This window comes from Theropithecus gelada, chromosome 19 (genome assembly GCF_003255815.1).
Source record: "Theropithecus gelada isolate Dixy chromosome 19, Tgel_1.0, whole genome shotgun sequence".
Lineage (NCBI taxonomy): Eukaryota > Metazoa > Chordata > Mammalia > Primates > Cercopithecidae > Theropithecus > Theropithecus gelada.
The window spans coordinates 6,448,146-6,463,451 of record NC_037687.1 but is presented as its reverse complement, the minus strand read 5'-3'; the positions used below and the strand labels follow the sequence as shown (position 1 = coordinate 6,463,451).

The window sequence follows — 15,306 nt, the reverse complement described above, 5'->3', positions numbered from 1 at the left end:
GGCGTGAGCCGCTGCACCTGGCCTGCACCCGGATATTTTTTAGATTTTTTTGTAGAGACAGGATCTTGATATATTGCCCAGGCTGGTCTTGAACTTCTGACCTCAAGCCTCAGCCTCGCTAAGTGCCAGGATTACAGGCGTGAGCCACCATGCCAGGAAAAGTAAAGGATTTTAAGATAAGAGGATTATGGCAAATTATTTGGGTGGGTCCAATATAATCACAAGGGTCTTTATAAGAGGGAGACAGAGGATCAGAGTCAGAGAAGAAGTGAGGACAAAAGCAGAGTCCCAGCAAGTGAGAGAGATTTGAAGATTAATGCTACTGACTCGGCCAGGTACTGTAGCTCACACCCGTAATCCCAGGACTTTGGGAGGCTGAAGCACGAAGATCACCTGAGGCCAGGAGTTTGAGACCACCCTAGGCAACATAGCAAGACGCTGTCTCTATGAAAATTGTTCTAAGAAGTTAGCTGGGTGTGATGGCACGTTGCTGTAGTCCTAGCTCCCTGGAAGGCTGGCATGGGAGGATAACATGAGCCCAGGAGCTCCAGATGACAGTGAGCTATGATCGCACCACTGCACTCCAGCCAGGGCAACAGATGGAGACCCTGTCTCTAAAAAAAAAAATAAAAAATAAAAATAAAAAAGCTAGGTGCCGTGGCTCACACCTGAAACCCCAGCACTTCGGGAGGCTGAGGTGGGTGGACCACCTCAGATCAGGAGTTCCAGACCAGCCTGGCCACGTGGTGAAACTCTGTCTCTACTAAAAATACAAAAATAAGCTGGACATAGTGATGGGTGCCTATAATCTCAGCTACTAGGGAGGCTGAGGCAGGAGAATCGCTTGAACCAGGGAGGTAGAGGTTGCAGTGAGCCAAGATCATGCCATTGCACTGCAGCCTGGGCAACAAGAGCGAAACTCCGTCTCACAAAACAACAACAAAATTAACCATGTGTGGTGGCTGTGTCTATAATCCTAGTTGCTCAAGAGGCTGAGGTGGGAGGCTCACTTGAGCTAAGGAGTTAGAAGTTGCATTGAGCTATAATGGTACCACTGCTCTCCAGTCTAGGAGACAGAGAGAGGGAGACCCTATCTCTTAAAATAATAATTAAAAATAAAAAATAAAAACAGGCTGGGCACAGTAGCTCAGACTTGTAATCCCATTCACTTTGGAAGACCGAGGCCAGGGGATTGCTGGAGGCCAGAAGTTCAAGACCAGACCAGGAAATAAAGCGAAACCCCATCTCTACAAAAAAATGTTTTTTTTCTTTCGAGGTAGAGTCTCACTCTGTCGCCCAGGCTGGAGTGCAGTGGCACAATCTCGGCTCACTGCAAGCTCCGCCTCCCGGGTTCATGCCATTCTCCTAACTCAGCCTCCAGAGCAGCTGGGACTACAGGTGCCCGCCACCACACCCGGCTAATTTTTTGTATTTTTAGTAGAGACAGGGTTTCACCGTGTTAGCCAGGATGGTCTCGCTCTCCTGACCTCAGGTGATCTGCCCGCCTCGGCCTCCCAAAGTGCTGGGATTACAGGTGTGAGCCACCGCACCCGGCCTTACTCCTGAGTAAGCTGGGACTACAGGTATGTGCCACCACACCCAGCTATAATTTTTGTAGTTTTTGGTTGACACGGAGTTTCGCCATGTTTCCCAGTCTGGTCTCGAACTCCTGAGCTCAAGTGATCCTCCCACCTCAGCCTCTCAAAGTGCTGGGATTATAGACATGAGCCGCTGTGCCCGGCCTGGGACCATGATCCAGCTATAGGACTCCCTATCTCTCCATGTCTGTCATCTCTGGCTGTTCTGGACTCGGTCTGTCTGTACTGGTGACTTCCTCAGTGTGTAACTGTCCGTGTCTGTCTGTCCTTGTGCCTGTACTTTGTGCTCTTTGTCCCCGTCCCTGGTACCCCCACCATCTACTTTACAGGTGGCTCCCTCTGGTGGTCCACCAGTGACCATCCAGGCCAAATGGACTAAGGAAAAAAGAGTTAAGAGACGGGGAGGCATTTTATTAATAGACAGATTTTGAATCTTGGCTGCTGCGGAGCGGGGAAGGAGAGACGAGGGCCGAGGCACGATACGGGGGACCAGACACAGTCCAGCCTGGCGGGGACGGACCTGGGGGTCTGCCTTCCCAGGCTGACTACTTATTGCCTACCCATCCCCAACATAATTAGCAGGCAGGATGCCTGGGTTTCTCACAGGGGGTGGGGGCAGGGCCTCTGTCCGGGGACGTCACCCGTTAAACTTCCTCTCTCAGCCACACAGGAAGCTGAGCCGGCTTGGGGCCCAGCAAACACAGGCCCCCAGGACCCCTGGGGAGAGGGCCCCGCTGGGCTGGCCCTGCAGGGACCATGGAATCCAGAGCTGAGTAAGAGTCTCCCCATCCCTCATTCTCTGGTACAAGATTCCCAGGCCAGGCCTGAGCCGGCGCAGAGGGGAGCTGGGGCTGGAGCAGGCCAGGGAGGTGCAGTGACCTGGAGGGGCAGGTGGCTGGAATCAGATACTCCGCGGGCCTCCGCTATGACCTCCACTCTGGGACGGGCCACTCTCGGTCCCCTCCTGTCTCTCTCTCTATATTCAGCTCCTGTGATTATGTCTGTAGCTCTGTGGATGCATGTACCCCTCTGAGCTTTGTCCTTGGTATGTCTGAGTGATGGCTTCAGGGGGGTCCCACGGGGGGCGATCAGGGCAGAGGGGAGGCTGGGTGTTCGTATGAGTGGGTGATCGTGTGTGACTTGTGTCAGCATGAGGGTGAAGTGCTGGGGTGCCCCATGGCAGAGACTGTGTGTGCAACTGGGCAGGACAGTGTGTCTGTAGCTGATCTCCCTCCAGATCTCCTGTCTCTCTCCTTGAGCCCAAGGCTGCATCTTCTGCTTGATATGGGGGCAGAGGAGGAAAGCAGAGAATGCAGGGCTTACAGTAAGTACCTAGGTATCCTGCCCTCCTTCCTCTGATGAGACATGTGGGATCAGCCACCAGGGTTCTATGGGGTCTGTCACACAGAGACACACAGACAGCCCACAAGGATCCCACGCAGTTACCCAGCGACATTCATAGCTGTACAGGAAAATATAGACGTCATTCACTTGCTCGGGCACACACACTCACATCTATACAAGAAAATACAGATGTCGTGGCTAGATGCAGTGGCTCATGCCTGTAATCCCAGCACTTTGGGAGGTCAAGGTGGGCAGATCGCCTGAGGTCAGGAGTTCGAGACCAGCCTGGCCAACATGGTGAAACCCTGTCTCTACTAAAAATACAAAAATTAGCTGGGCATAATGGTAGGCACCTGTAATCCCAGCTACAGGGAGGCTGAGGCAGGAGAATCGCTTGAACCTCCTGGGTGGGGCGGAGGTTGCAGTGAGCCAAGATTGTGCCACTGCACCCCAGTCTGGGTGACAAGAGCAAAACTCCATCTCAAAAAAATTAGATAGATAGAGAGATAGATAGATAGATAGATAGATAGATAGATAGATAGATAGATAGATGTCATTCACTTAGCTTTAGACTGCACAGGCTGTCCTTTATATCCATGCAGTCCCACCCCACAGATATAGGGGACAGTCTCGTCTTTTCAGGCAGACAGCAGACAGGATCACACACACACTCACTGCCTGCTCACACAAGCCACACACTCAGCCACACACAATCACACACAGCCACACGCACACAGCCACACTTTCTCACTCCATCCCGTACTTGTGTGCACCATTAACACTGCTGCACACACAGCCTCACACAACCACACACTCACAGCCACAGAGCCCCAGAGTCATGCACATGCCGATGCACCTTGTGGCACAGGCACACACAACCACGCTTGTGTGCAAAGTGGCAGACACAACCACACATGCCTAGAAGCAAGTCTCTGGATCCCTTCTGCATCCCACAGAGGGGGCTCCCCGGCCGTGTTTGATTGGTTCTTCGAAGCGGCCTGCCCCGCCTCCCTGCAGGAGGGTGAGTTGGGAGCCTGGGAGTGAGGGAGTGGGAGGGGAGGGTGGGCCTGGGTCACTGAACTTAGAGGCCTGCTCTCTTCTACAGATCCCCCCATCCTGCGGCAGTTCCCTCCAGACTTCAGGGACCAGGTATTCAAGCTGGCTCCTTGCTCCCCCAGGGCCAGGGCAGGTCCCCCAGGGGGAGGGGACTCTGTTTCTTGGACCTGGAGCCTAGGGAGGCGGTGCCCAACCTCAGTGGCCAAGCAGTCTGCACTTTTCTTCATCTCCAGGAAGCTATGCAGATGGTGCCTAAATTCTGCTTCCCTTTTGATGTGGAAAGGTACGAAAGGGCGGGGAGATCCAAGGACTCAGGGACTCAGATCTCTCAGGGGCCCCAAGGACTCAACACCTAGAGACTCAGACATCTGGAAACCCACACACTCGAGGACCCTGAGACTCAAAGGCCCAGGCACTCAGGAGCCCTGAGAACTAGGGACCTATATGCATTAGCATCCAGGGATTCAGACACTCAGGGACCCAGAGATCCAGGGACTCAGGAACCCAGGGACCCAGGGACTCAAGAACCTAGGAACCCAGGGACCCAGGAGCTGAGGGACTCAGGAACAGAGATTCAGGGACTCAGGAACTCAGGGACCCAGGGACTCAGGGACTCAGGGACCCAGGGACCCAGGGACTCAGGGACACACAGATTCAGGGACTCAGGAACCCAGGGACCCAGAGACTCAGGGACTCGGGGACTCAAGGATTCAGGGACTCAGGGACACAGGGACCCAGAGACTCAGGGACTCAAGGACTTAAGGATTCAGGGACTCAGGGACTCAGGGACACAGGGATTAAGGGATCCAAGGACTCAGGAACCCAAAGACTCAGAAACTCAGGGACCCAGGGACTCAGGAACCCAGGACCCAGGGACTCAGGGACCTAAGGACCCAGGGACCCAGGGAGTCAGGGATCCAGGGACCCAGAGATCCAGAAACCCAGAGATCCAGGGACTCAGGGACTCAGGAACCCAGGGACCTAGGGACTCAAGGACCCAGGGACTCAGGGACCCAGAGATCCAGGGACCAAGAAGATCCAGGGACCCAGAGATTCAGGGACCCAGGGACTCAGGGACTCAGGGACCCAGAGATCCAGGGACTCAGAGATTCAGGGACCCAGGGACTCAGGGACTCAGGGACCCAGAGATCCAGGGACCCAGAGATCCAGGGACCCAGAGATTCAGGGACCCAGGGATTCTGAGACCCAGGGACCCAGGCTTGCAGGGATCCTGACAACTAGAGACTCATATACTCAGGATCCCAGGAACTTTGCTGGGGAGGGGGGACATCCTCAGACAGCTGGGATGTCCAGGTCTCTCTAACAGCCCTTCCCACTCCAGGGAGCCCCCCAGCCCCGTCGTGCAGCATTTCACCTTCGCCCTCACAGACCTTGCCGGCAACCGCAGATTTGGTTTCTGCCGCCTGCGGGCGGGTACCCAGAGCTGTCTCTGCATCCTCAGGTGCGGGATATGGGGGTTGGATGCGGGGGGGATGGGAAAGGCCGAGGCCTAGGGACACTTCGTGGAACCTGTCTCCTCTATCCACAGCCACTTGCCCTGGTTCGAGGTGTTTTACAAGCTACTGAACACAGTGGGAGACCTCCTAGCTCAGGACCAGGTGAGACCAGCCCCTCCCTCACTCCTGTGGGAGTCCCAGCCCCCACCCCCCAACCTCCCAACCCCTCCCTTTCAGATCTCCCAGGCCTGGCAGGGCACACTCTGTCACACCTGTAGTCCCAGCATTTTGGGAGGCTGGGGTGGGAGAATCGCTTGAGCCCAGGAGTTTGAGACCAGCTGGGCAACATAGTGAGAACCCTGCCTCTACAAAATCTTTTAAAAAATTGACCGAGTTCGGTGGCTCACACCTGTAATCCCAGCACTTTGGGAGGAAGAGGTGAGCAGATAACCTGAGGTCAGGAGTTCGAGACCGGCCTGACCAAGACGGTGAAACCCCGTCTCTACTAAAAATACAAAAAAAAAAAATTAGCCGGGTGTGGTAGCACATGCCCGTATTCCCAGCTGCTTGTAGACTGAGGCAGGAGAATAGCTTGAACCCGGGAGGCAGAAGTTGCAGTGAGCCGAGATCACGCCATTGCACTCCAGCTTGGGCAACAAGAGCGAAACTCCATCTCAAAAAAAAAAAAAAAAGAAAAGAAAAATTAGCCAGACGTGGTGGTGCACACCTGTGGTCCCAGCTACTCAGGAGAGCAAGGTGGGAGGATCGCCTGAGCCCAGGAGTTCGAAGTTATGGTGAGCTATGATCACAGCACTGCACTCCAGCCTGAGACACAGAGCAAGACCCTGGCCCACCAGCCAGGCTAATTTTTTTTTTTTTTTTTTGTACTTTTAATAGAGACGTGGTTTCACCATGTTGGCCAGGCTGGTCACGGGCTCCTGGCCTCAGGTGATCCGCACGCCTCAGCCTCCCAAAGGGTTGGGATTACAGGCGTGAGCCACCACGGCCGGCCTACAAGAAAACATTTAAATTAAAAAATTTTAAAAGCCAGACGTGGTGGCTCACGCCTGTAATTATAGCCCTTTGGGAGGCCGAAGCAGGAGGATCCCTTGAGCCCAGGAGTTCAAGACCAGCCTGGGCTGGTCTCTATTAGACCTTGTCTCTATTATTATTATTATTAAATTTCTTTTAAAGAAATAAAAAAAAAAAACCTTCCAGGCCTGACCTGAGCCCTTAGCTCCTCCCAGACCACTCAAGCTTACTCAGAGCCCTCAGAATCCCCAATCCCCACATCTGGCTTAGCCACCCCTGCCCCTCCACGTCCCACCCAGGTCTCCGAGGCAGAGGAACTTCTTCAAAATCTGTTTCAGCAGTCCCTGTCTGGGCCCCAGGCCTCAGTGGGGCTGGAGCTGGTGAGTAGCTCCCATTCCCTGGGCGCTGGACCTTAGGTGGATGGGAAGGCTGCGCCCCAGCCCTGATGACCACAGAATCGCGCCTCTTCCCCAGGGCAGCGGAGTGACCGTCTCCAGCGGGCAGGGTATCCTGCCCCCTACCCCGGGAAATAGCAAGCCGGTGAGCGGGGCTCGGGGACCCTGGAAGGTCGGGGGTCCAGGTGAGGCCAGCCTCCTGACTGATTGATCCCCCTGCCAATACCCCCACCAGCTGTCCTGCTTCGTGGCCCCGGACTCCGGCCGCCTGCCATCCATCCCTGAGAACGTGAGTGGGGACCCGGGAGGGGTCTCTGGGGATGGGAACAGGTCCCGAAACCCGGACCGGGGATGCAAGATCCAGGGGCCAGTCCACGCCCAGCGCACCTCTCTGATCCTCAGAGGAACCTAACGGAGCTGGTGGTGGCCGTGACTGACGAGAACATCGTGGCGCTGTTCGCGGCGCTCCTGGCGGAGAGAAGAGTCCTGCTCACCGCTAGCAAACTCAGCACAGTGAGGCAGGGCCCGCCGGGCCGGGGTGGGAGCAGGGTCTGGCTCCGCCCCTGAGGGCGGGACAACGGGGGCTGATTCCTGGCTCTAACCCGACTGCGCGAGACCTGAGGGCGAAGCCCTGGCCCCGCCCCTTCGAAGGTCTCGGAGAGTTGAATTCTGGCCCCGCCCTCGTGGGAGGGGGCTGCTTTCAGCTCCTCTTTTTTGGGAGTACTGCGCTCAGACTCCACCTACTATGGGCCACAACAGGTCTGGCTCCACCCCTCCGGACCCTCAGGTACACTGAGAACTAGGGACTTATACACATGGGGACCCAGGGACCCAGAGATCCAGGGACCCAGGGACCCGAATACCCAGGGACCTAGGAACACAGGGACTCAGATAACAACTAGAGACCCATACTGCCAGGGACCCCGAGACCCAGGGTCAAAGGCAGAGGCGGAGACTGGCTCCGCCCCCAGGGGCGGGGCCGAATGATTGCATTCCAGCTCCACCTCTTTGGGTGGGGTTAGGTCGTGGCTCCACCCCTAGGGGCGGGACAAGGGCGGGCTACATCATAGCTCCACCTATTTCGGGGTGGAGTGCGTGGAGGCTCAGTCCTTGCTCCACCTGTATGCGCGAAGACTCAGGGGTGTTGCCTATTAACTGCGCCCCTTAGAGAGAGGGATCAGGACGGGATGAGTCCTGGCTTCACCTGCTTAAAGCACTGTTAAGTGGCCAAATTCCTGGTCTCCACGTGATTTCTTTTTTTTTTTTTTTTTTTTTTTTTTGAGACGGAGTCTCGCTCTGTCACCCAGGCTGGAGTGCAGTGGCCGGATCTCAGCTCACTGCAAGCTCCGCCTCCCGGGTTCACGCCATTCTCCTGCCTCAGCCTCCCGAGTAGCTGGGACTACAGGCGCCCGCCACCTCGCCCGGCTAGTTTTTTGTATTTTTTAGTAGAGACGGGGTTTCACCGGGTTAGCCAGGATGGTCTCGATCTGCTGACCTTGTGATCCGCCCGTCTCGGCCTCCCAAAGTGCTGGGATTACAGGCTTGAGCCACAGCGCCCGGCCTTCCACGTGATTTCTAAAGGGGTTCGAGTTGTCACTCATTACCCAGCAGTGGATGGGAAGGGGGAACAGGAGACTGGGGACGTGGGAAATGCAGCTGGAAGAGACCCCCGCGCTAGAGGGTCCAGGCCATGACTTCACGCCCCGCCATCGCCCCCCAGCTGACCTCGTGCGTCCACGCGTCCTGCGCGCTCCTGTACCCCATGCGCTGGGAGCACGTGCTGATCCCCACGCTGCCCCCACACCTGCTGGACTACTGCTGGTGAGCGAGGGAAGCTGGGAGGGGCCGGGCCTGGGGGCAGGCCCTGGAGGCGGTGCCTGCATGACCCCGTCCCCTCGGTCCGCAGCGCGCCCATGCCCTACCTCATTGGAGTGCACGCCAGTCTCGCCGAGGTGAGCGCGTATCCACCCAGACGGCGGGGATGTGAGGGTTCCCCCTCCCTCTACATCCCCAGATGCCCTCCTCTGCCAAGGACTCTCGGACTCTGAGCGGCCGGCCCCGCTTTTCCGCAGAGAGTACGAGAAAAAGCTCTGGAGGACGTCGTGGTGCTGAACGTCGACGCCAATACTTTGGAGACAACATTTAACGATGTGCAGGCGCTGCCTCCAGACGTGGTCAGTGTCGCCCCTCCCACCTTCCTGCCCCGGGAGGCGAGGGCCCCACACCTGCCCACTCAGGGCCACTCCCTTGTGCTTCAGGTGTCCCTGCTGAGGCTCCGACTCAGGAAGGTCGCCCTGGCTCCCGGGGAAGGGGTGTCCCGTCTCTTCCTCAAAGCCCAGGCCCTGCTCTTCGGAGGGTACCGCGATGCACTCGTCTGCAGCCCGGTGAGCAGCGGGGCCGTTGCGGGAGAGGTCTCGTGGGTTCCTGAATGAATCGTAATATAATGATAGGTCCGGTAGATGGCTGGATGCAGTGGCTCACGCCTGTAATCCCAACACTTTGGGAGGCCGAGATGGGAGAATTGCTTGAGCCCAGAAGTTCAAGACCAGCCTGAGCAACACAGTGAGACCCCCCCATCTGTTGTTTGTTTGTTTGTTTGTTTGTTTTTGAGACGGAGTTTCACTCTGTCGCCCAGGCTGGAGTGCAGTAGCATGATTTCGGCTCACTGCAACTTCCACCTCCGGGGTTCAAGCGATTCTCCCGCCTCAGACTCCCAAATAACTGGGACTACAGGTGCGCACCACCACACCCAGCTAATTCTTGTAGTTTTAGTAAAAACGGGGTTTCTTCATGTTGGCCAGGCTGGTCTCGAACTCCTGACCTCAGGTGATCTGCCCGCATCGGGCTCCTAAAGTTCTGGAATTACAGGTGTGAACCACCATCTCTATTTTTTTAATTAAAAAAATAATGAGGCCGGGCGCGGTGGCTCAAGCCTGTAATCCCAGCACTTTGGGAGGCCGAGACGGGCGGATCACGAGGTCAGGAGATTGAGACCATCCTAGCTAACACGGTGAAACCCCGTCTCTACTAAAAAAAAAAAAAAATACAAAAAACTACCCGGGCGTGGTGGCGGGGGCCTGTAGTCCCAGATACTCGGGAGGCTGAGGCAGGAGAATGGCGTGAACCCGGGAGGCGGAGCTTGCAGTGAGCTGAGATCTGGCCACTGCACTCCAGCCTGGGCGACAGAGCGGGACTCCGTCTCAAAAAAAAAAAAAAAAAATAATAATAATAATAATAATGATAGGTAGCATTAATGGAGTGCTTACTTTGTGCCTCTGTTTGCCCCTCTGTAAAATGGGACCCCGATAGTACCACCCAAAAGGATATTAGAATCAGTGAATCAGCATCTTCCCAGCACTTTGAATCGTACCTGGCATACAGCAAGCACTCAATAAATGCTAGCTCCTACTGCTGCTATTATCTCATTTAATGCTCATGACATTTTGAGATGGATACTGCAATAGTCCCATTTTCCATATGAGGAAACCAAGGCTTTGGAGAAGTCCCATAGTGGGTGAATGTTGAAGCCAGGGCCTCGATCTCTGAAGCGCCCTCCCCTGTTTTGCACAACCAAGCTATAAAATCGCTGGGGCGGGGCGGGGGGTCCAGTATCACTTGAGCATCTGACGTTCTTGTCATCGCTGCATCCCAAATCTGCACACAGACCACCCACTTCCTCTGTCTCCGCCCTGGTCTGGACCCTGTCATTGTTTGCCTAAAATTAATGCACTGATCTCTCCCCTGGGACTCCTCCGCAAGCAGCCTTCTTCTTTCTTTCTTTTCTTTTTGAGACAGAGTCTTGCTCTCTTGCCCAGGCTGGAGTGCAGTGGCACAATCTCAGCTCACTGCAACCTCCGCCTCCCAGGTTCAAACAATTCTCCTGCCTCAGCCTCCCAAATAGCTGAGATTACAGGCATGCGCCACCACACTGGCTAATTTTTGTATTTTTAGTACAGATGGGGTTTCACCACGTTAGCCAGGCTGGTCTCAAACTCCAGACCTCAGGTGACCCACCCACCTCGTCCTCCCAGAGTGCTGGAATTACAGGTGTGATCCACCGCGCCCGGCCCCCTGCAAGCAGGTTTCTGCTTTATCTCCCAGAGTCTGTCCTCCCCGCAGTGACCAGAGATCACCTGTGAACACCTGAGTCAGATCATTTCCCTCCCCTGCCCACAGCCCTGCAGGTCTTCCACCTTACTCAAGATAAACACTTAAATTAGCCGGGTGGGTGACTCACCCTGTAATCCCTGCACTTTGAGAGGCCAAGGTGGGTGGATTGCTTGAGCCCAGGAGTTCGGACCAGCGTGGGAAACATAGTGAGACCCTGTCTCTACAAAAACTGCAAAAATTAGCCGGGCATAGTGGCGTGCACCTGTAGTCCCAGCGACTTGAGAGGCTGAGATGGGAGGATCGCTTGAGCTCAGGAGGTAGAGGTTGCAGTGAACCAAGATCACACCACTGCACTCCAGCGTGGGTGACAGAGTGAGACCCTGACTCAAAAAAAGAAATGAAAAACAAAACAAAACAAAACAGGGCCAGGCGCAGTGGCTCACACCTGTAATCTCAGCACTTTGGGAGGCTGAGGCGGGTGGATCACGAGGTCTAGAGATCGAGACCATCCTGGCCAACATGGTGAAACCCCATCTCGACTAAAAATACCAAAATTAGCTGGGAGTGGTGGCACGTGCCTGTAGTCCCAGCTACTCAGGAGGCTGAGGCAGGAGAATCGCTTGAACCCTGGAGGCGGAGGTTGCAGTGAGCTGAGATTGCACCACTGCATCCCAGCCAGGCGAGAGAGTGAGACTCTGTCTCAAAAAACAAAAACAAACAAACAAAACAAACAACAACAACAATAAAACAGCTTAAGTCCTCCCTGCCATCCACGAGGCCCCACACAGGGTCAGACACACAGCAGGTGCCTAATCAATGTTTGCTACCTAAATACATAGTAGAATGAGGGAGGGCCAGGAACACCCCAGGGAGCTCAGAACTCCAACGCTTCTTCCAGGGCCAGCCAGTGACCTTCAGTGAGGAAGCCTTCTTGGCCCAGAAGCCTGGGGCACCTCTGCAGGCCTTCCACCGGCGGGCTGTGCACCTGCAGCTGTTCAAACAGGTATGCCAGAGCCCTGAGGGTCCAGCTGGGGCTGGAGGTGGACTGCTGAGACCCCGAGGGCTTGTCTGAACTGGCAGGGTTGAGGGCAGACTCCTGGGTCCCTGAGGGTATCGCTGTAGACGGTCCAGCAGGATCCCCTACTCCAGGGTTCCCAAGTGGGGAAGGACTGAACTCCTGGATTCCTAAAGATGGGAGCCCCCGGCCGGGCACGGTGGCTCATGCCTGTAATCCCAGCACTTTGGGAGGCCGAGGCAGGTGGATCACAAGGTCAGGAGTTCGAGACCAGCCTGACCAACATGGTGAAACCCCATCTCTACTAAAAATAAAAAAATTAGCTGGGCATGATGGGTTGCACCTGTAATTCCAGCTCAGGAGGCTGAGGCAGGAGAATCACATGAACCCGGGAGGCAGAGGTTGCAGTGAGCCGAGATCATGCCACTGCACTCCAGCCTGGATGACAGAGCGAGACTCTGTCTCAAATAAAACAAAACAAAACAAACACATGGGAGCCCCCAACTCCTGGGTTCCTGGAGGACAAGACCTACTCCTAGGTCCCTGAGAGAAATCAGGGTGGAACCAAATTCCCAGGTCCCTAAGCAGGTAACTTTCTGGGACTGGGGTGGTGGCCCGAGCTGGACTCCAGAGGGGACAGGCCTGACTGTGAAATCCCAGGATTTCCTGAGTCCTAGGGATATGGGGGGAGGGGTGGCAGGTGGGACTGGACTTCTAGGCCCCTGGGAGAAGGTAGCTTGGACCACAAGATCCCTAAAGATGGGGTCAACCTACTCTTGGCTCACTGAGAGCAGGTGGGTAGGTCTAGAGGAGGCAGAAATCAATTTCTGGGTCCCTGAAAGGGGCGGGGCTTGGTCCCTGGGGACAGGTCCTGACTTGGGGAGAGAGGAGAAGGTGGGATCTCTGGTTCCTAAAGTGGGCTCTGGTCTGGGGGCAGTGGCTCACGCCTATAATCTCAGCACTTTGGGAGCCCAGGGCAGGCAGATCACCTGAGGTCAGGAGTTCAAAACCAGCCTGGCCAACATGGGGAAACCATGTCTCTACAAACAATATAAAAGTTAGCTGGGGCCGGGCGCGGTGGCTCAAGCCTGTAATCCCAGCACTTTGGGAGGCCGAGACGGGTGGATTACGAGGTCAGGAGATCGAGACCATCCTGGCTAACACGGTGAAACCCCGTCTCTATTAAGAAATACAAAAAAACTAGCCGGGCGAGGTGGCGGGCGCCTGTAGTCCCAGCTACTCGGGAGGCTGAGGCCGGAGAATGGCGTAAACCCGGGAGGCGGAGCTTGCAGTGAGCTGAGATCTGGCCACTGCACTCCAGCCTGGGTGACAGAGCGAGACTCCGTCTCAAAAAAAAAAAAAAGTTAGCTGGGCATGGTGGTGCACCCCTGTAATCCCAGTTGGGAGGTTGAGGCAGGAGAATCACTTAAACCGGGGAGGCAGAGCTTGCAGTGAGCTGAGATCTTGCCACTGCACTCCAGCCTGGGTGACAGAGTGAGACTTCATCTCAAAAAAAATAATAAAAAATAAAGTGGGCTCCAGTTTCCCAGGTGCTTGGGGGTGGGCAGGTTGGAGGCCAGAGATGGCTTCTACATCTTGATAGCAGGCGGGCTGCTAAGTGCTGGCATTCAGATGTGTCTCCTGCTGCTTCTGATTTACTGTCCCCACCCCAGTTCATCGAAGCCCGACTGGAGAAGCTCAACAATGGGGAGGGCTTCTCAGATCAATTCGAGCAGGAGATCACCGGCTGCGGGGCCTCCTCAGGTGAGCCCTGAGTCCAGCCCCCAGGTCCCCCCCCACCCACCAGCACCCCCTGCCTCAGCCAGCCTTTGGTGACCACCACACTCTCTCCTTACCCCAGGGACCATTCGATCCTATCAGCTCTGGGCAGACAATCTAAAGGTAAGACCACCAAAACAATAGGCCTTGGCTTAGGCCTGTAAACCCAACACATTGGGAGGCGGAGACAGGATTGCTGAGACCAGAAGTTTGAGACCAGCCAGGACAACATGGCGAAACCCCATCTCTACTAAATTAAAAAAAAAAAAAATTAGCTAGGTGTGGCTGTAGTCCCAGCTACTCGGGAGGCTAAGGTGGAAGGATGGCTTGAGCCCCAGGAGGTGGAGGTTGTAGTGAGCCGAGATCGTGCCACTGCACTCCAGCCTGGGTGACAGAGCAAGACCCTGTCTCAAAAACCGCTTGTTGGCTGGGCACGGTGGCTCGCGCCTGTGATCCCAGCACTTTGGGAGGCCGAGGCAGGCGAATTGCCTGAGGTCAGGAGTTTGAGGCTGACGCAGGCAGATCACAAGGTCAGGAGATCGAGACCATCCTGGCCAACATAGTGAAATGCTATCTCTACTAAAATTACAAAAATTAGCCGGGCATGGTGGCAGGTGACTGTAGTCCCAGCTACTCGGGAAGCGGAGGCAGGAGAATCACTTGAACCCGGGACGCGGAGGTTGCAGTGAGCCGAGATGGCACCACTGCACTCCAGCCTGGGTGACAGAGTGAGACTGCATTTCAGCAAAAACAAACAAACAAACAAACAAAACCTCTGTTCTTTGAGACTCCATCTCAAGAAACAAAAACAAACAAACAAAAAACACTTAAGTGTGTCTCAATGGATTAATTTAATTCCACAACAGTCAGCAGGTAGGGTCATGACTACGATCGTGTTCATTTATAGAGGTGAAAAAAATGGAGATTCAGAGAGGGAAAGGGGCTTGATCAGCATCACACAACCTGGGATGGGGAGGTGGGATCTGGCCCTAGCCCCTCCCTCTTGGTGTTTCCTCTCCTGCAGAAAGGCGGTGGTGCCCTCCTGCACTCAGTCAAGGCCAAGACCCAACCAGCAGTCAAGAACATGTACCGCTCGGTGAGGCTCAGCTGGACAGGCCACTCTCGCTGGGGTGACGAGGGGGAGGGGACAGAGGACACTTTGACCTCCCAAGGATGGAGTATTTTGACCCTGGCAGACACTTTAAACACAAATGATTTAATCAGAACTGAACCAGCAGTTAAACCCTTAACAGCTCTTCCCCCGGCCGGGCGCGGTGGCTCAAGCCTGTAATCCCAGCACTTTGGGAGGCCGAGGCGGGTGGATGACGAGGTCAGGAGATCGAGACCATCCTGGCTAACATGGTGAAACCCCGTCTCTACTAAAAATACAAAAAACTAGCCGGGCGTGGTGGCGGGCGCCTGTAGTCCCAGCTACTCGGAGGCTGAGGCGGGAGAATGGCGTGAACCCGGGAGGCGGAGCTTGCAGTGAGCCGAGATCGCGCCACTGCACTCCAGCCTGG

At 55.4% G+C, this 15,306-nt stretch overlaps 1 protein-coding gene across 2 annotated transcripts in view; it reads left to right on the top strand.

The window, feature by feature from the left end:
• Nucleotides 1-2,241: 2,241 nt before the first annotated feature.
• DENND1C (DENN domain containing 1C) overlaps nt 2,242-15,306 on the top strand; it is a 16,454-nt gene continuing 3,389 nt past the window's right edge. The window contains exons 1-18 of one of the 2 annotated variants that reach the window (XM_025365827.1): nt 2,242-2,371; nt 3,899-3,963; nt 4,048-4,091; nt 4,232-4,281; nt 5,341-5,460; nt 5,548-5,617; nt 6,787-6,867; nt 6,962-7,027; nt 7,118-7,171; nt 7,285-7,395; nt 8,603-8,703; nt 8,789-8,834; nt 8,955-9,056; nt 9,141-9,266; nt 11,891-11,995; nt 13,681-13,771; nt 13,869-13,909; nt 14,811-14,882. In XM_025365827.1, the coding sequence (XP_025221612.1) occupies nt 2,355-2,371; nt 3,899-3,963; nt 4,048-4,091; nt 4,232-4,281; nt 5,341-5,460; nt 5,548-5,617; nt 6,787-6,867; nt 6,962-7,027; nt 7,118-7,171; nt 7,285-7,395; nt 8,603-8,703; nt 8,789-8,834; nt 8,955-9,056; nt 9,141-9,266; nt 11,891-11,995; nt 13,681-13,771; nt 13,869-13,909; nt 14,811-14,882 (1,362 nt within the window). In that variant the 5' untranslated portion in view covers nt 2,242-2,354. The remainder of the gene's footprint in view (nt 2,372-3,898; nt 3,964-4,047; nt 4,092-4,231; nt 4,282-5,340; nt 5,461-5,547; nt 5,618-6,786; nt 6,868-6,961; nt 7,028-7,117; nt 7,172-7,284; nt 7,396-8,602; nt 8,704-8,788; nt 8,835-8,954; nt 9,057-9,140; nt 9,267-11,890; nt 11,996-13,680; nt 13,772-13,868; nt 13,910-14,810; nt 14,883-15,306) is intronic. The other variant, XM_025365829.1, reaches the window with a different exon arrangement.